The 20,568-nt window shown below is 36.6% G+C and overlaps 1 protein-coding gene across 7 annotated transcripts in view; it reads left to right on the top strand.

Annotated features, from left to right (window-relative positions):
* Nucleotides 1-20,568, top strand: part of EYA4 (EYA transcriptional coactivator and phosphatase 4) — a gene marked incomplete at both ends in the record, with an annotated part of 218,390 nt that overhangs the window by 87,655 nt on the left and 110,167 nt on the right. For all 7 annotated transcript variants that reach the window (XM_084259556.1, XM_084259555.1, XM_084259553.1 and 4 more), the window contains one exon: nt 7,948-7,997. In XM_084259556.1, coding sequence (XP_084115682.1) covers nt 7,948-7,997 — 50 coding nt within the window. The remainder of the gene's footprint in view (nt 1-7,947; nt 7,998-20,568) is intronic.

The following is a 20,568-nucleotide window of genomic DNA, read 5'->3' as shown; positions in this document are numbered from 1 at the left end:
AATACAGATACATGCTATTCAATTAAAAAAATTGCCCTAAATGTTTTGTTGTTTACATTCTATCCATCAGTTTTTTTTTACAGCACAAAAACAATTTTTCTTAATTTTCCTTCAGAGTTACTATAACACTGTTGCACACATTAGAAGACTTTTTATATATTCTTTGAAAATGCCTTTTAAAGTTTTATATAGGGATCCCAATCTAAGAGTGTTTTAACAGAAACTTTGACTAAAATTATTATATATTAATGCAGCAATTATTATGGATTGCTATACCAGATTATCTGTATAATAATTGTTCAAATTGAAAAGTTTAGTTATCACTTATACCTAGTAATCAAAAGGTATTAGTTACATTATAGTGTTTTACACAATGATTGATATTTATGCTTTAAAAGAAATGATTGCTGATGATGATGCCTGTGGCTAAATTCTTTTGAAGTTTCAGAACTAAGATGAGCTGAATTTGTTGAGTGGTAGAGGGCTGCATTGTCTGGGGGCCAGTTGTGCTTGGCAGGTCATGATAAATGGGAAGTTTTTCTTAAACTTGTGGCCAAAACATTCCAATATCTTTAAAAGGCGGGGAAAAACTAGTATGATATGGAAGGCATTGCCAAAAACATTAGCAAGATTTCTCTTTTAAGGGACTTGGGCCAATTCATAAGATTAGTTTTAAATCATTATTTGTGTGAATTCATAAATCTTCACTTGAAAGGCAGGAAATACAAAGCTAAAGATTTTGATATCGAATGCTGGAATGGAATTATTCTTTCCTCGTTTAGTGAGAAAATATACAGTTGACCTAGCAATTTGAACTGAATTGCAGTAGATTCTGCCAAATTGACATTATGTTCATTATGTTCAAATTCATTTGAATTGACTATTTTATTATGTTTTTTTTTGTTCTAAACAAATGTAAGAAATTCAAATATATGTTTGCTAACACTCAAGACTGCAAAGAAACTTGTAAGCAAAGAATAGAAATGTGACTGAGATATATGAGGAAATATCTTAGGTGTTTATAGTACATACTCGTGAGGAAAAAAAATCCTTTAACATTTATTTTCCTATTTATACAGAGTACTGCCGTTGATCAATCTAATCTCTTTTCCTACTATAGTGGTGGAAGAAACTTTTGTATGAGCTGTAACATGATATGTTAAGACTTCTTATGGTTCCTTTTGTGGCATTTTAAGTACTGTGTTACCTTTGATTTAGTCCCTGATGGGTAATAATGAAAAAGCATACCATTAGACAGCGTTTGGAATTTTCCTTAATATTTCATACAATATCTATGGAATTTATTGCAGATGACAAAAAACGAGGGCATAGTTAAGGAGAAAATATGCTTCAAGCTTATGTGGGCTGATATTTGATTTAATATATATATACTGTATATAATTATGCTTTGTTTCCCTGAGTCATTGTTCCTAAGTTGCTTTTTTATATATCTCCAACCTTGCAATGAACTCTCAAATCATTCCAACGCTCTTGTGACAGTTGTAGTTAATGAAGAGTTATAGCCTATAGGATCGTACATTTAAAACATAATTCCTCCCCAGTGTGTGATTTTATACAACCTCCCTCCCCCGAATCTAGGTCCTGAAAGTCCCCTGCATTGAAGTCCAGAAATCAAGTAAAATTTTGCCCATGACAGCCCAATACAGGAGGAGTAAAATAATTTCTACTTCTGGATTTTGGTGGTGAATTTTTATTAACTACCTAACATTACTCTTCTTAATACAGATGTTTGTTTTGTCTATTGGCACAGTTTAAAAATGGAATATTCAGTTGTATCTTTGTACTTTTTCTATGTAGATATTTAAGAAGGATGTTGGAAATTTTTCTTTGAAATATAGGAGATGCAGAATTCCAGTTAGGCAATAGGTTCTCCTACTTTTATAATAACTAAGTGGTAGCTTGACCTTTTAGAAATTTATACTTGGTATTATTGGGGGAGAAGCATGGGTAAGGAATGATAAAGAGATTTAAAGGATTTAAGAAAAGAGAGGGAACTATTCATAATAATTTTATCCAGCTGAGTCATCAGATACATTTTATAAAGTATACACTCATACAAGACTCTAAAGCATTGGTGCATTCTATTATTTGTATAAACATTCTACTCGGTCAGATGCATAGAGTATTCACATTTGAAATGCAGCCAAAACTGGTAAGTCTAAATTATTGTTGTTGATAGTAATTCTATGTCACTTTCTTTATTTTCAAAGAATTTCATATGTAATCATCAACAGTGTAATATGCACTTTGGGAAAAATTTTATCTTTATACCTATCTTTTTAGCCATTGTTTTTTTCATACATTCAAATCTAACCCACATTATATTCCCTACACAGTTCAGCAAAGAAATAAAGATTGTCTTACATACCACCCATAAAAATATCTATAACAAATTAATTATTGTATCTGCAAAATTTCATTTTAGAAGTTTTCATCTTGGATTTATAGTTGAAGAATGTTCTTTTACTATCACTGTGTAGAATTTTCTAAGCCTCATTATTTCAAAACAAAGTTTATTTCAAAACAAATTAGGTTGAGACATATTTAAAATGTCTATTAATTATTCAATTCTTTACATTTTTTTAATTACTTTTACTGTTTCAAGACTTACATTCAGAAAAATTAAGTAGAAAGTAATTGGGACAATTGTGTCCTGCTTTTCAAGTAGATGGTGGGTAGGCTAAAGGAAGCTTCTTTGTAACTTTTGAGTTAATTCTGTGTTTCCTTAAAATATTGTAAGCTTCTCAAAGTACCTAGTTATTAGAAAATATGAAAAATGTAAGCTGATTTTTATACTTAAATATAAAAACAATATTACACAACATTGTTGAAATTATGATATTGTCTACAATATCTGTATTTTGCAGATATTGAAAGTATCCTTTATTTTTACTACCAAATCACAATCATTATAATTTGTTTCAGAAATGTAGTTTATATTACTCATGTTTGTACCGCCTACAAGACTTGAAGAATAAATATCATGAAATAAGATAAACAGTTTTTTTTAATAATTGTCTCTGTAGTATATTATTGGCCAATCTTCTCTGCCCATTTATTCTACTTTATTTTATTCTTGAATTTTTCCACTGCTAATAGTTTATTCTTCATTTACCTGTGTGCTCATTTATTGTGTGTCTCCTCTGCTAGAAAATATGATCCATGTGGGCAGGATTTTGCTGGTTTTGGTCAGTGCTATTTGACAGAAATATCAAACAAGTCACATACATATTTTAAATCGAGTAGCTGCTTTAAAATTTTTTTTTTAAAAAAGGCTTATTTTAGTTAACACATTTATCTAAAATTTTATTTCATTTCTCAGTATATAAAATTGAGATAGTTTACATTTTGTCAAATGAGGTCTTTCAAATCCCATGGACCGAGGTGCTTGTACTCTTATATTCTTACAGCACATCACAGATTAGAGTAACCACATTCTAAGCTCTAAATAGTGTTGTGTGGATAGTGGCAACCTTGTTGGACCAACAAAGATATAGTTCACCTCCATGCCCAGGGATACTCAGCAAAGCATTGCTGAAGGAGCAGATGCTGACATATCAGACATAAAACACCAATAAAAAACAGAATCTGTTTTTCACATTGAGTTTTTCCAGTTGTTGGGGTGTTGATTTTGGCAGTGGATGCTGAGGTATTTAGATAATTCTCTCAAAACTCCTTTTCATTTTGCTTCTATCAAGTTTATATATTATTAGTGCTTGGTAAAACTTGTGACTTAAGTAGTCCAATTTGTTTGATTTGTTCAATAGTTGATGCATTATAAAAAGCAACTAGTAGGTTTTTCAAAAACTTTTCCATGGATCGTTACTTTCAACTCTTAGTTTCAAAACAACCTAATAAAAACAATGGGCTCATCCAGCATAGGAGAGAAGGAAAGGCCTAGTGTGTGGCATTCAGCACTAATCCGAGCCTAGTTATGGAACATTAGACAAGTCTTTGAGCCTTAGTTTCCTCATTTGTAAAAAGAAATTTCAACCCTCATATATATCTTATAGATTAAGTGAAACTACACACATACACACACACACACACACAGAGTGAGCACAGTGAGTAGAAAACAGTAATTGCCTAATAAATGGCAACAGTTATCATATGATGACCTAATTGAACATTTTAAATATTTAGAGTATTTTTGATCTTCGTTTTGAGACATTTTAATTTGTATGTTTATGAATTTTAGACTTTTAACCTGTGATTAAAATGCCCTCACAGGCCTGGATTTAAAATATAGTACACAATTTGCAGTTTAATCTTTTGGGATGTTAGTACGAATTAGGGAAAAAGTGCTTTAAGCATTGTGCCTGGCATATAATAAACACTCAAAAATTTTAGCTATTCTTAATTTATTCATTCAAAGGTTAGGTTTTTTATAATTATGTGTACATAATTATTTTTCTTACAATAGTTAAGCTTTTAATTTTTTTTCATGTTTTAATTTTGCATGTACTTTTATAACATTAAGGAGGGTTAAAATTCACATTAGTGCAGCCAATTAAATGCATTTAACACTATTCATCTTTTCCCTCTTGGCATTTTTTGCCTACCTCCTTGTGTTCTTATGAAAACTAGGATTCTAATTTAAAATATGGGCATGAAATTCTGGCTCATTTCTTGGTCTGCATGTTTCAACTATATTCAAAACAAATTCAAAACTAAATTGGTAATCATTGAAAACAGAAGGTTCTGATATTTTGTAGGAATATTATTCCTTCAATTGTGTATACGTTTCAGCAGTCATCATATAATGAAGTGTTGTTGAACTCTCAAATGGGTGGGAGTATTCAAGTTTAGGTGAAAGTCTCCATTTGGCTTCTAATTCCAAGACCTAGACACTACATATATTTACATTTCTTAACAATTCATTTATCTCCATCAATTCAGAAGTAAGGTGGGATTTTGAAGCATTTTAAAGAAGTCATAAAATGACTTTTTCTTGGTCTTCAGTACTTCTGAAAGTTCTTTTTAAGAACAGATCTTATGCTTTGCTTTAGTCAGTTACAATACTGTGTCACTTCTGCTCTGAAATGCCAGTCAAAAACATCTGCTCAGCTCTCTCCTAACAACTTCTGTCTTAATTCAGATCTTCATCATCTTTTACCAATAATTTGAATTATTCATTTAATAATTTGTGTTTGGAGAAGGTTTTAGTTTATTCCAGCTGCTATATCAAAATATAATAGATGTGGTAACTCATAAACAACAGAAATTTGTTTTCTACTGTTCTGGAGGTAAGACAGTCCAAGATCAAGGCACCAGCATGATCTTGTTGGATAAGAGCCTGCTTCCTGGAAGCCAGATCCTTCTTGCTGTGTCCACAAATGGAAGAAAAGGCTAGGGAGCTCTGGCAGGTCTCTTTTAAAATGCATTGATTACATTCACAAACACCTCTACCCTTGTAGCCAAAGCACCTCACAAAGATTCCATTACCTAATCTTTGGCTGTTGGGTGAAATCTAGGAGTTGGGTGTATACAAATATTCAGACCATAGCAAGGGGCATTTACTCAATGCAAGATATTTAGTGCTGCACAAGGCCAATCCATCTCTGCTGTTCTTTCTTTCCTGTTGCATGAGGCCTTTATCTGTGTTTCGGGTCTTTACTTGTCCCCCTTCCTCACTATTTCTCCTATGTCATTTCTGTCTACTGTGTTCCTTAAAATCCTTCAATGGTCTTCATTGGTCAAAAATTAAATTCCAAATTCCTTACCAATTATAAGGACTTTATACTAGGTTTCCTCTGGCATAATCTAAGACGTTGAAATACCTGCTTTACTCCAAATTTAGTCATTGGGGCCTTATTTCCTTTACACTAAATTACAAGACGTCACTTCCTTAGTTGTTGTCTCCATCTTTCCTGAACTGGGGAAGTTTGTCCTCTGACCACCTATAACACTGTGCAGACTTCACCTGTAATAGTTATGGTATCGTAAATATTATTCTTCCCTCATTTGACCATGAACAAATAATGAAGCCCCTAAAAATAATCACTTGGAAGAATGCATAACTGTTACAATATCTGAAGGATTATCTACTGCATTCTTTCATCACTTGCTCATTAAACATTAACTAGGAGTCTGGGACTATGGGTACTAAAGAGTAAGTGATCAATAGATGTGTTCTCTGTCATTACAATTATGATTTTGAGTGTAAGTTGAAATAAGCAGGACTTTCTGGTAAATTAGAGAAAGATGTTTTGTAAAGATATGACTATTAAAAGAAAAATTATTTTTTAGACCACAGGAAGTTTTTCTGTTTCTGACTTTTACTTTGGGTTATATATTTAGTTTGCACATAGTGGTCCAGAGTTTCTTCATTTAGTCCTCGTGTCATTTCATCACAGTCTTGAAAAAAAGGGTATTCACTTTTGGAGGGGGCAATTTCTACACATCCATTGGAAAGTTCATATAGTTTTTTGTGACAAATCATAGGAACAAATAAGTGGAAGAGTTTTATTTTGATATTCTTTCCTTTTACTTCTTATTTTTCATAGAAAAATTTTACTGAAATTAAGATGTTTATGGGTTTTGTAATGAGATTTGTGTTTACATTTTAAGGAAAGTATTTTTTTTTCTTTTCCTTTTTTATTTTTTCTTTATTCTTGAAAATAGTGTCTTGCCTCTGCATCTCAGAGTGCTGAGTTCCATCTTGAGAGGGAAGACGAGTTTCATAATAGAACAGGCATGACAAACTCTTTGTTAATCATTTCATTCTCATATTGTATAAATGTATACACAGGATACAAAAGAGAGTACAGTTAATCAGGCAGATAATTGATTTCTCAGATTATGAACATTTCTAGACTTGGAATTGAAAGCAAAGATAAATGTTTTTCAAAATATAGGGTTTTTTATCTTTCTTATTTAAAGCATTCTTCTGAGTTAGGAGAGGAAGTGATTATTTTGTAAGCTGGAAAGACAATGCTATACATACAAAATTTAAAACTTACCCTCAAAGTGATGTCATCCTATTTCAATTCATATCCAGATAGTTGTGCCCATGATGTATACTCAGTAGGAATATTTTTCACTTCCAGATTACATATTAGAAATTGGATTCTATAGGTTGCATAGGCCCTGACAATGTAAACACCCAGAGTGTATGATAGTGGATTTGTAAACATATATTATTCATGTTTTATATTAACCAAAGGATTTTTGAAATTGAGTCTATTCTACTTTGCATATAATATACCTTCAAAGCCTAAATAATCAGTCATAATTATGTGTACTTGAAATTATATTGCAAAAGGCCATTATTTGTTTTATTTTAGAGAACATATTGTATGCCTTTGTCTAGAAATGGCTTGCATGTACTAGAAGTAAAAGTTATTTTCATTCTTTACCTTTTGCGGGTTAAAAACCACAAAGTTGAAATATAGTCTGCAAAATATACTGCAATGTATGTGAGAAGTCTGAGAGCGAGGAGGAGACTTAATTGATATGCTGAGAAATATATAAAACATACAGTGACTGGATTGAAAAAAAATGAAAATTAATATACGAATGTTTTAGCTAACACTGTGCTTTGCCCCAGAATCTGGTGTTTATTATTGTGCACTTTGGTAGGAGACAGAAGCGGTATCAATTGGAAAAACATTTTGTAGTGAATTGAGAACAGTATGGCTTTCTAGTTCCTATGTGGGAAACCTGGTTCTTTGGTTTCTTTGTTCCGAGTTAAGCTAGTCCCAAGCTATTTTAGCTGAACATTTTACATACTAATGGAGTTTAGGGAAGTGCCTTTGGCAGCTGTTCATGGGATAATAATGAAATAGCTATTTAGTACTGCATGCTGCCGCTGTAAAATGTGAGGGGCATTTTATGGAGGTCTTGGTGAGTTAAGTTTAACAAGTATGTGAACCTGAGTGAGGAAGTTGTATTTTCATGAAAATAACTGGTACTCTTTTCTTACAGGTAAAGAAAACGTGTACAGAATCAGATGTTTCAGAACCTCAGAATTCCAGGTACAGTAAAATAGACATGAAGACTCCACTAAGTAATATTGTGATATTGGAGAACTAGTAAAATGTTATTCTCCAGATACAACTATGATTTGAAATATTGAGTTTCCTTAGAAGTTATTTGTATGGAAATTATGTATTATACTGGTTATGGAGCCATTTCTCATTTTACTAATAGAAAGGACACAGGTTAAAGCCAACTTTAGAAAACAATAGTAGACCTATTTCTGGAAATATTTGAAAATATATTCTCCTAAGAGATATTTTAAAATTTCCTTCATTTTTCTTTTTTTCCTCTTCTTATAGTATATTCACACTAGAAATTTTGCCAAAAATGGAATAATTGTCAAATCTTTGTTTACCAAAAGTAAAGAATTTATTTTTCCTTTCCATCAAGCATTGCTAGATTTTAAGAATACTATCAAATTGGAAAAATCAAAGTTAGCTTGGCATTCTCTTTTTGGTTATTTATAGTCTATAGAAATAATGAGTTGAAGTGGTATAGCCACTGCATACAGGAATTTAATGAATTTAGTTGTTTGTTGTTGGATTAGAGACGCAAGCCTATATACATCTTAAGCCTATACATTTTCTTTGTTTTTATCTCAAAATCCAGACTTCAGTTGTTTCTTTTTCAACTGAGGCAACTTTGGTTTACAAATGTATATGATTTACAACTGTATATGATTCAGAGCTATAGGATCACTTCAGATAAATGTCACTGCACCACCCCCACCCCCAAGGCACCCATAGTCCTCCACCATCTTCCACTGTACACTCTCCATGCAGCCCACCACCCCTTTCCAGTAACCTTAATTCTACAGATAGATTTCTAGGTCTTGTTATTATATATAGAGCTTTGGGCCTCCCTGGTGGCACAAGGGGTTGAGACGCAACCTATGAAGCTGTCTGCGGCCACTGCAGCATGAGTTCGATCCCTGGGCATGGGACTGCCCACATAGGGCAGTAGACCTCTCCTGACTTGCCCGCTGCTCCCCTCAGCAGTGTATTTCAGTAGATCTGCCTGTTCTGTTCACGACTCTATCTCTGGTGAATCCTCTTACCCCCCGCACCTCTAGTCTATACCCCAGTTCTTGTCTGCATAAATGAATAAATCTTTTTTAAAAAATTATATAGAAAGCTTCTAGGGCTTCTATTATATAGAATACAGTATATAATTGTTATTATATATAATAACAATAAGTATACTCTCTATATATTAATGTATAACTTAATCTCTCATACTAAGAAATTTGGGTTTAATGATGAGGTGGGTCATAGCTTATTTGACCTACTTGCTCCAGTATATGATACATGTAATAATTTTCTTGGTACAATAAAACAATACAGATGTAGGTAAAATGTTAATGACCACCATATTTTCCTTTTGGAGAGCAAGCATGTATTATATACGGTCCATTTCAGTTTGAATAACTTTGCCTTTGTTTTATATAGCTTGATAGCCCTATAATTAAATCATACATGTTATATTAAAATGATTATGCATGGTCTTTTCTTTTTGATCATCAAGTGTATATAATATAAAAGAGGAATTTTGACATTTGATCTTTGTCTTTATAATTATCAAAATAGAATCAGATAGTTTTAGCTTACTGAGGCATTAGGAAATGGATAAACCATGAAATTTTTCTTACAAAGCAGATAATTCTAAGATGCATGAAGACAAGGAAATGCCCAAGCTTTATTCCTTATGGATATTTCCTTTCTTATCATTTTTGCTGATCTCTATGACTTACCTATGTCTTGTTATTTAAGTAATCAGTAAGTTTTTGTAAGCAGTTGGTTTTGAGGGTTAGTAGAAAAAAAACAGGATAAGATATAATTATCCTTATAATTACTATTTTATATTAACAGTTTTCACCATGAAGCCACTCTATTTTTTATCAGACAGTTATGCTTAAATAAATTTTAAACAAGTTGTAAGACACGTACTGATTCAGTGCCCACAATTCATAAGTTAGAGAGGAATAAATGAGTTCAGAGCTCAGTGTTTTTAAACCTAGAATTAGATCATTCTCTTTTATTTAGCATATCCCAGCCCATATTGTCTTAAATTATAGTTTAATTTTTAAGGTAAACAGTGGTTATTTTAACATCTTTAAGAATCATATGATAAACACACACACGTTGGACTTCTTGAAAATCAGTAGTTGGTTGCTTGGGATTAGCTGCTTCTAAAAGTTTCCTACTCTGTAATATAAACAGGTAAAATTAGGCAAATCAATTACTTAAGGACTCTAAAGCTTCGTGATATAAAAAACAAACAAAGCAATCTCGTTTAATAATTTCTGAGATGGAAATACCTCCAGGCTGACTAGATTCATTTATTGGTTCAATTGTTGCCCTGATCTTTTGATAGTAGCTGGTCTCCTTTTCCAGCTTCTGGTGCAAGGAACAGTCTTCAAACTCTAGTAGCATGAGTAACAGAAAGGTGTGGTTACTCTTGGATACTAGGATGGATACTACCAGGACAGTTAGTACATACAATGATGGAACACCAAGAAGAGAAAAAAATACACTAGAGAACATTCAGCCCAAAAGAATACAATAACTTACTGAAGAGTCAATGAATGCCATAAATAGTATTTGTTATACACCTGTACTAAGGTTCAGATTCTCTAGCACACCCATACTCAATCACCACCAAATGCTTTTCTTTTTTTTTTTTTTTTTTAAAAGATTTATTTATTTATTTATTTATACATGCACTGGGTACAGTCAGAAGCGCGGGAGGGTGAGAGAATCCACCAGAGCCAGAGCGGGGAGCAGAGCAGGCAGAAGGACCGAAGTACACTGCTGAGGGGAGCAGCGGGCGGCAGGAGAGGTCTGCGCGCCATGTGGGACCCTCCTCTGGTGGCCGGGGAGCAGCCAGGGATCGAACCGGCGCCGCAGAGGCCGCGGGCAGCTTCGCAACCCAGCGCTCAACCGCTGCGCCACCGGGGAGGCCCACCACCAAATGCTTTTCTTATGGTCACTAAGCAATATTCCTTTAGCATGTATATTTATGCGTACATTCTTTTTTCCTCCTTAAAAACCACAGATGTTCTTATATTCTCTTTATTTCTCCCTTGCTGGTCTTCATCCCCCTTTCATCTTACTCCCTTCCATCCCCCACTTTCATGTACTTTCCTCTCTCTCTCTCTCTCTCTTTCTCTCTCTCTCTCTCTCTCTCTCTCTCTCTCTGTGTGTGTGTGTGTGTGTGTGTGTGTGTAAGAGAGAATGAACAAGAGAGAGGGTTAGGGGGAGGGAATGGATTCAGAATGAGATTTAAGGCCTGGAGCTAGGAATTTCCATTCTAAACAAATCTAAAGTAAAGAACTGAGCTCTAAATGAAATTCTGTAAATACTGTATCAGCATAAAATGCATGGGAACTGGAGAACCACTGCCTTATAAAATGCTGCCTCACTTGAACTGAAGCTAATATCATTCATTTATTTAGCCAGCTTTATGGTGTGTTGGTTTTGGATTTGAAAAGATTATAATAAATGCAGATGGAAAGTGTTTTTACAGTAGGGAAATAATTAAATTGGGTGTGGAGACTTTGTCAGGGAAATTCTTGGAGTGACATATGTGTATCAGCAAATTCTTTGTCTTGCTTGGCCTTAATTCCTCATTTGGAAAGAAACACGAGGACTGCAGATGTGACTGGTAGATTGGGAAAAAAAGAATTTATAAACCCATGCAATCTAAGTAAGGTGAAAATGTCTTCTTAGAAGTAGCATTATGTGTACGTGCTTAAGGTCAGACCGTAGGGACAGTATTTTCTTAGTTCATGAAGCTGTGCTGAACGTGAAGTCATGTGGAAAGGGATATAATGTGCTTCACAGAAAAAAATGACATTCCTTACATGTAATTTTTAACTTTACTCTGTATTGCTAACCATATCCAGAATATGCTAATCATATCCAGAAGATAGTGTTGTTGGCCTTTGTTCCTAAGACTAATGTTAACCATAAAATGGGTACATGAAAAACTAAAATTCATCTTTTTCCTATGCTTTATCTAACCCTAAAATTGAATATGTTACTAGATCATTTGAAACAAACAAATGTGATTTTATATTGATTATTTTTCTATATTCATGGTGAATTTATTTGTGTAGATTTTTGCCTTACTTGAGTCATCACTATAAAATATATGGTTCTTGTTAAATTTTAATATAATAGCTCTTGGGCAAGTAAAGTTAACAGAAATAGTTTCTATGATTCTCATATTTTTTTAACCCTTCCGTTTTCAGCCTTTTCATTTTTGATGTGAGATGAGGAAAAAATTTATTTTGCTCTTTAAAATGCATTCTTGGAAAATATCTTAGAATGCCTCATATTATAGTCACTATAATACTCAAATGATTTTTTTTTTTGGTGATCTGGTGATGTTCTGTTCCTGTTTCTCTACTTTCCTCCCTTTGGGCCACTAATTAGTACATCATTTTCATTAAGAATAGATTAAGAAAAGAGAAAGGAATTAAAACTCAAACAAAACTCAACTTTTCTTTTATATTGTTCTATTGATTACTGAATGAACGGATGGATGTAAAAATATTGGTGAAATTGGACTGTGATGTGGCTTCTAAGGATTCTTAGTTTCATTCTTATTATTGCCTCTTCCCATCCTTGCTACAGTACCACCAGTAGAATTCAACAAAGAAACAAAAGGAACACATTACAATATAGGGAGTGCTTATGATACATGTAAACCAAGATGCTAGTTTTTCCTTGGGGAGAGTGATAGTTTTTCCTTGGGGAGAGTGAGGATGAAGGTAATGGTGAGGGTAAATGCTTCCCCAATTCATAGGTTGAAGAAATTAGGTCTTCCAAGATTTAACAATTGCCTGAAATCAACAAAGGTCTTTCTGTGTCCTCTTGCCTTCATCTATACTAACTTTACAATTATCAAGAGAGAAAAAACTCAACTCTCCAGCTTTTAAAGAAGCTTTGTAATAAATCTGAGTTTAATATTTAATATTTCAGTGAGCCTCAAAAGGTTTATTTATTCAGTGTCTATGTGTCAGAGCTTAAAAATGCAACTAATTCATCTTATGTAAATAATTATGATTTAGCAATCTCATATTTAAAGTATTAATTTATACATGTGTATTTGCTAGTAAAATAACTACCGCAGTGCTTCCAGAAGTCTAAAATACCAGTATACAATTTCCTTTCAAAAAGTTAAGAGCTATATATTTTTATAGCAGTGAAAGCTCAGGGTGCCTCTATGAAAGCACATAGTATTTCACTGTGTCAAATCAGAGGTCCATGTACCCCAATGTGATGTCTCTAAGAAGCATCAAAAATCATTACTACCAGGATTGTTTGTCCTCACACTTGAAAATTAAAGATTGTAATGCCAATAAACTTAGATTCTCCAGTAACAAAATCTAGCTGTATGGTTCTTGGAATTATAGAACAGTTTGTTGATTTAGTATATTATTAGCATATATTCTTTTCTGGGCTAATGAACCCAGAAAATTACTATCACAATTCATAGTAATAGTTAATTCCTTGTTTTTAAATGCACTATTTCAAGTTATGACATACACTTCCCCTGAAAGTGATAGATAATTTGTGGATATATAGAAATTCTAAGCATGGGATGTAATTCTCACATTCGGAAATTTGAAGAGAAATGCCCTGATAACTCAATCCCTACATAAAATTATTTAATATGAGTCATATTATAGCTTGATTTTTTTTCCCAATTTGCAGAGCATTTTGTCTCATTTCAAAAACCTGGCCTCATGTGGATGCCTCTAATCTTTACTATTTTGACTGAATTATTTTGATGGAAGATTTTCTGAATTTTTTTTTTTGCTTTTTCTGATGTGTTCTGACAGTGTTTTGCAGGTATGGAAATAGCTGAGGTTCTCAACAAGAGTGAATGATGGATTCTGTATTGCTGCTAGTTGTAGCCTTAATATCTGGGGTTTCTTATTCTTTTTGACCATAGGAGTGTATTGAATTATGCTTATATTTATATTTATTATCAGATAAATATCTAAGGTATCTGCTAAATCCCTAGTATCAGTGATAAGTAAAGATTTAAAAAACAGTCTGAAAACTTAGATTATGGTGCTCTGGTGGTGGATGTGGTGTAGCAACATACATCTAAAGAGATATGAACTGATACCTCTAAATCATGCACAGTGTTGAAACCAATGTCACCACATTGAAAAAAAATGTTACAGAAAAAATTAATGTAAAAGATAAAAACAATAAAAAAAGAGATAAAAACAATAAAAAAAGTAAAAAAAAAGCTTAGATTATTATTTCCTAAATGCTTTATTGTATATATCCCTGATCAACCCCTTTCTATAGTTCATTTGGAACTCCTGGTAATTTATCTTTATTGACCAACATAGCTTAGTATTATCTCTATACTTGATTTTTTTTTAAGATTTATTTTATTCACACAAGAGCCGGGGTACAGGCCAGATGCGCGGGAGGGTGAGAGGATTCACCAGAGACAGAGGGGGGACAGAACAGGCAGACTGACGAAATACACTGCTGAGGGGGGCACCGGGCGAGGCAGGAGAGGTCTCCTCGCCATGTGGGTTGCTGCGCCTGGTGGGGATCGACCTGGCACTACAGAGGCTGCGGACAGCTTCACAGCGCTGCACTCAACCGCCCGAGCCAGAGAGGCCCCCTTGTTGATTTCTTTGTGCATTTCTCTCTAGAGTTAGTCATCCTCCAATATTAAATGAATAAAGGGTTTAAAATAACACATGTGAAAGGCCTTTATTCTTTGTTACTCAGAAAAGCAATGGCTTATTAGGTACAATTGGTACAATTAGGTACAATTAAGTACAATTGAAGACCCCTGATCCTGAAATCCATGAAGGGAGGGCAGCTGCACCCACAGAGCAGGTTCACTTAGTGACTCCTCTTCATTCAGGTACGTGCTATGCTGCTCAGTCTTCGCCCTACTCTTTTCAGATCCCAAGGTTTTATTTTTGTTCTTTTTGCTTTCCTGTCATGTTTGTTCATGATGTGTGTAGCAGCAGGAAGGCCACAGAGCAAGATCTCTATGATCCGAGCAGACAGGTAAAGAAGGAGTCCTGGAGCCCTCGGTGGCTTTTTCAAGCTTTTTTTGAATTTACCAGGTACACGGCAGGCAGGGGCCCCCCGCAAATCTTTCGTTCCTTCTAGGCTCTCAGGCATTCTCTCGTGGGCTCTGCTTCTCTGCTGGTGCTACTCCCATTCTCTTCCTGTCTCTTGCTTGTTCTCCTTCGGGTGGTTCTGCTGCTCTTATTCTCCATGATGCTGCTCTTATAAGCCCAGTCTCAGCCCAGGTGTACCCACCTACGCATGCCCACACCTGACTCCAGGTGCCCGCCCTCAGGCATGCATTCAGGACCGCAGGGATCCATCATCAGTCCTAATGGCGGGAGGGCAGAAAAGCCTGACAGTTATTTACCCTACAATGTGTAATCTCTGTTCACAACTCCTGATGTGACTCACAATGCCTAGGGTGCTCTGGCCACTTCCTATTACTGTAGTCTCAGTCTCAATCCAGCTTTCCCTTAGGAGAAGGTCTCCATTCACAGATACTGTTCCATACTCCTCCCTCTCCCTTCCTCCCTCTCCCTCTGTCTCCTTTCCCTCCATTTCCCTCCTTCCCCCTCCCTCAGTGCGCCCTTCTTTCTGCTCACATTTCTGACAAATGCTTCTTCCTCGTGGAACCCTTTCCAGGCTAGTCAGCTGGGCCAGCACCACTGCCCAGTGGCTTCACAGCACTGGGTGCTTTTCCAGGGTGCCTTGGTAATGCCTGCCTCAGGCACCACTCTTTAAGCACCACAGAGTTAGGGTTCATATCTCAAGTATAATTTTACTGGGGATTTCTTTCAGTCATCCCAAACTTCACTTTAAAAAACTATATAATTATTACATAACCTTCACCCCCCCACCCCCACCCATATCTTTTTTCTCCAGTGATGATTTGGTCCGTTGACCTACCTCTGAACTTCAGTCTCTCCTGTGTTTTGAATCTCTTTATCCTATTCCTTCTCACTGCCACTATGAAAATTCCGGCTCTCTTCTCCTATTCATTGATCAGACAGGCCATTTACTAAATTTACACTATACACTGACACTTTGAGCAAATGAGTAAAAATAGAATTGTGTGCAAAAGGTAAAAATGGGGACTTATGCTGTTCACACCTACTTGCTGTCTAAAAGAGATCAGAGATTACCAGGCTACCTGTTATCTGCTCTCCTGTTGCCCTAATTCTGGTATATTAAATGTTTATTTAGTCCCATTTCATAGTCTTCCTTTAGTTCTGACAAAAGAGTAATCTAACTTGAGTCCTCAAAAGTATATTCTAGGGGGCCTCCCTGGTGGCGCAGCAGTTGAGCACTGGGCTGCGAAGCTGCCCGCAGCCTCTGAAGTGCCAGTTCGATCCCTGGCCACCGGCGAGGGTTCCACATGGCGCACAGACCTCTCCTGCTGCACGCTGCTCCCCTCAGCAGTGTATTTCGTCAATCTGCCTGTTCTGTCCCCCGCTCTGGCTCTGGTGAATTTTCTCACCCTCCCGCACTTCTGACTGTACCCAGTGCTTGTATAAATAAATCTTAAATATATCTAAAAAAAAAAAAAGTATATTCTAGGAAAAAATATGTGAATCAATGATTTTCACTCTTCCCTTTTCTTGTTGCCATTCTTTCCCTTCCTGTTCCTACACAGCCCTTAGAAATAGGATGTTTTTGTACTATGTGACTACTTGAGAGCATCTGTTTTAGGTCAATATTTACTCTAATACTTCAACAGAGGAGCTCATTCCACTAGAAGGATATAGGCGAATAACACCACATAAGCACAGCTTCAGGCCTGAGCACTGTGGCCAGAATGGGCAGGAAGGGCTCGTAGAGGCTTTAGCTAATGTCAAAGAATAGATAAGATTTGTAGAGATAAGCCACAGTGAGATACAAAAAAGAAAAAAGACTAGAAGCTGAATTGTGGTGAGTAGCCTGTATGGATGGTAAGTAGTCCTGTTAGAGTCATGTGAAGAAATAATAGATGAGATTGGAAAATCGGTAAATTCACACAGACTGTGGCTGCGTTGGGTTCCTGGTTGTTTTAATTAGAACTCTTATAAGCTGGCATTACTATGTGAGCCACTTGATATAAAAAAGGAGAGTTTGGGTTTTTGTTTGTGTAGGGTAAGATAAAAAAGTATCAGGCTTGGACCTCCCCTGGTGGCGCAGCGGTTGAGCACTGGGTTGAGAGGCTGCCCGCAACCTCTGCAGCGCCAGTTCGATCCCCGGCCACCAGCGAGGGTCCCACCAAAAAAAAAAAAAAAAGTATCAGTCTTTTCTGCCCTCCCGCCATTAGGATTGATGATGGATCCTAGCGGTCCTGAATGCTTGCCTGATGGCAGGCACCTGGAGTAGGGTGTGGGCATGCGTAGCTGGGTACACCTGGGCTGATACTGGGCTTGTAAGGGTGGCGTCATGGGGATGCCAGCAGAATGAATGAACAGCAGAGGGAAAAGAGCAAAAGGAAGAACAAAGCGAAGAGAGAAGCAGAGGCCGGAGAGCCAAAAAAGAGTAAAGACTTGCTGGGGGTTGGGAGGCCCCCCTCTTGCCCCCGGCACCTCTGCCTGCTGTGTACCTGGTAAATACCAATAAAAGCCTGAAAAAGCCACTGAGGGCTCCAGGACCCTCTCCTTTCACTGGTCTGCTCGGTCATAAAGATCCTGCCTTATGCCCCTCCTGCCGCTACAGTTTGTTATTTTGTTTTTAATAGTTTAGGGAAATTGAGAAGAGAGGGTTTGCTGAATCCTGTAAGGCCTGGGAGTCACAGACTGCCTTCCTGTTCAACTCTTGTCTGTATCCTCACTGATGAACTGCTTCAATGTCTTTGTCTCTTTTGGCGAAGACTGGATAATCAGTCTTATATTTTTCTCAAGGACCCAAAATAGGAGGAAAAATGCCTTTGTGACATTTTCCCTGATTTTATAATTTTTACCTTCATAGTAGAATGTTTGTCTCTCTCTCTTCCCCCTTCCTCTCTCATCTCATTCTCAAATATCCAGGAAACAAAATACCATCAGAGTGGCTTTCAGAAGCTGCCTTTGGGGACACAGGAATAAAGGATGAGAAGATCTCCCAAGAAAAGAATGAGAGGGCCTCCCCGGTGGCGCAGGGGGTTGAGCGCATTGCTGTGAAGCTGTTCACAGCCTCCGCAGCGCAGGTTCAATTCCCGGCTGGCTGGGGTGACACCCACATGGCACAGCAGACCTCTCCTGTCTCGCTTGCCACAACCCCTCAGCAGTATTTTCAGCTAACTGCCTGTTCTGCATCCCGCTGTGTCTCTGGTGAAGCCTCTCACCCTCCCGGACCTCTGGCCTGCACCCCAGTTCTTGTATAAATAAAAATCTTTTTTTTTTAATTTTCTAGAGGCATGTCTTATTTATTTATCTATTTGTTTGTTTGTTTGTTTGGTTTATACATGCACTGGGTACAGTCAGAAGCCGGGAGGGTGAGAGAATTCACCAGAGCCAGAGCAGGGAGCAGAGCAGGCAGAAGGACCGAAGTACACTGCTGAGGGGAGCAGCGAGCGGCAGGAGAGGTCTGCGTGCCATGTGGGACCCTCCTCCGGTGGCCGGGGAGCAGCCGGGGGTCGAACTGGCGCCGCAGAGGCCGCGGGCAGCTTCGCAACCCAGCGCTCAACCGCTGCACCACCTGGGAGGCCCATAAATAAAAATCTCAAAAGAAAAAAATGCTGAACAGATAGCCCATCAAGAGCCCTCTACTTCCCACCTCCTCTCTACCCAAAATATAAAGCCTGTTTTATCCAACACTCCTCTTCCATATCCTTCATTTTATACACACCAACCTACATCTCTCTCCCCTTTCCTAATTAGATGTAAATCAATGCTTATATATACACTTTCACAAGTATGGACAATTGATTGTGTATGACAGACTTCTACAAACCGCAATCTGCAAAGTAGATATTGATCAAGAGAGCTTTAGGTGGAATGGCAACCAGACTTCAAAGTAAGAGACATATACATTTCTTCTTCTAAGCTTTTCTACCAATTTTTGACCATTCTGTTCCCATCCTGAAGCTGACTAGTTAGTGTTCAGTGGGCCCAGTCTTCTCTCAGATACTAAGCCAACCATAAATTGCTCTGTCCATTTCCTTTGGTGAATCCATTTGTGTGATGAATGCACTTAATAGTGTGATTAAAACTATGTATCTTTCTGATGGTAATTTTGCCAAAACGAGGGTCTAAGTTTGGACTTTGTTTTTTTTTTACCAACACTTAAACACATCTAAAAATATAAAATCAGCAATCAGTAAGCAGGAGTCTAAGCTTAAAATTTTGGCGACCTGTCTTTTAGAGTTTGGGAAGTGACCATTGGATTTGTGATTTGGCAACAGCATGATTAAAATTGTACTTGTGATGGCAGACCTGGAGTGGCATAGATGTCTGGAGGTAGAGAAGCCAGCGAAGAGACTTATGTAAAAGGCCTGTGACACATTAGCAACTTGTGGTTATTTGGGGGAAGGCATTGTACACTTTTTTCTCATTACATTTTTACAATTTTTACAAATAGTATGTATTTCTTGACTTGAGAACAAATGTATATGTGTATATGTTTTATATATTTGTCTTAAAACCAAATGTATAGCCTGAAATGATATATTTGGCTTGAAATAGACACATGGACATGGGTGGGTTCTGGCTTCTTTTTTCTGACAGCTTGCATTATCCTCCAAAGACGAGAACACACTTGATTCCCCCACATGTACTAGTGATGAGTTCCAGAGAATGGTTATGTTCTTGGTCTCCTCTTACAGTAAACTGAGTTCTTCTGAAGGTTATGGTTAATAATTTGAAACACTGTATCTGGAGACTGTTAGCTACTTTGAATTAATTTGATCAGAGTAACACATCACATAAAGTAGCATTTGTTTAAGTGACCTTTCCAAAATCAGAGGAGTTAAGATAGACTATCCTTTGCATCATGGTAATAATTGAAATTGTTATGAATGAAGGTAGCTACAGTCTCTGAGTACATACCATGTTTACTGATAGTCTGTTTAGGAATCACTGAGCTGTACTAATCCTAATAAACCACGGATATCTTTAGTGCAAAGCTCTAGATTCATTGTGAGTGGAAACATGGAAGCCTTGAGGGAGGGAATTGTTCCTACTCATGTGGGGCCAACTTGTGTTGGGATGAAACAAAAGGATCTTACAGTTTTCCTCTCAGCAATTCAGTTATAGGAATACTTAATTCTTGACCTCCAAGTAACTATCTTTTCTGCTTCTCCTCTGAGTCAGGCACTGGCCTGAGCACTAAGATACTCAGTGAACAAAGCTGGAGCATGTGTGACAATGGAGTATGTTAGAAAGTGAACCAACCATTCTTGGGAATGAAAAGGAGATTGAGAAGCATCTCAGGGGAGTAGATTGTGATTTTAAGTTGATATTTAAATAAAGGCTTGAAAAAATAAACTGAAAAGGAGAGTGTCTTCTATCAGGCACTATGCAGCCCCTTCTGTGGAAGCCTGCCTGGCACCTTCATATAACAGCAGGGGAGG

This window comes from Talpa europaea (assembly GCF_964194135.1).
Source record: "Talpa europaea genome assembly, chromosome: 2".
NCBI lineage: Eukaryota > Metazoa > Chordata > Mammalia > Eulipotyphla > Talpidae > Talpa > Talpa europaea.
The sequence above is the reverse complement of the archived record's forward strand: the minus strand, read 5'-3'. Positions and strand labels throughout refer to the sequence as shown.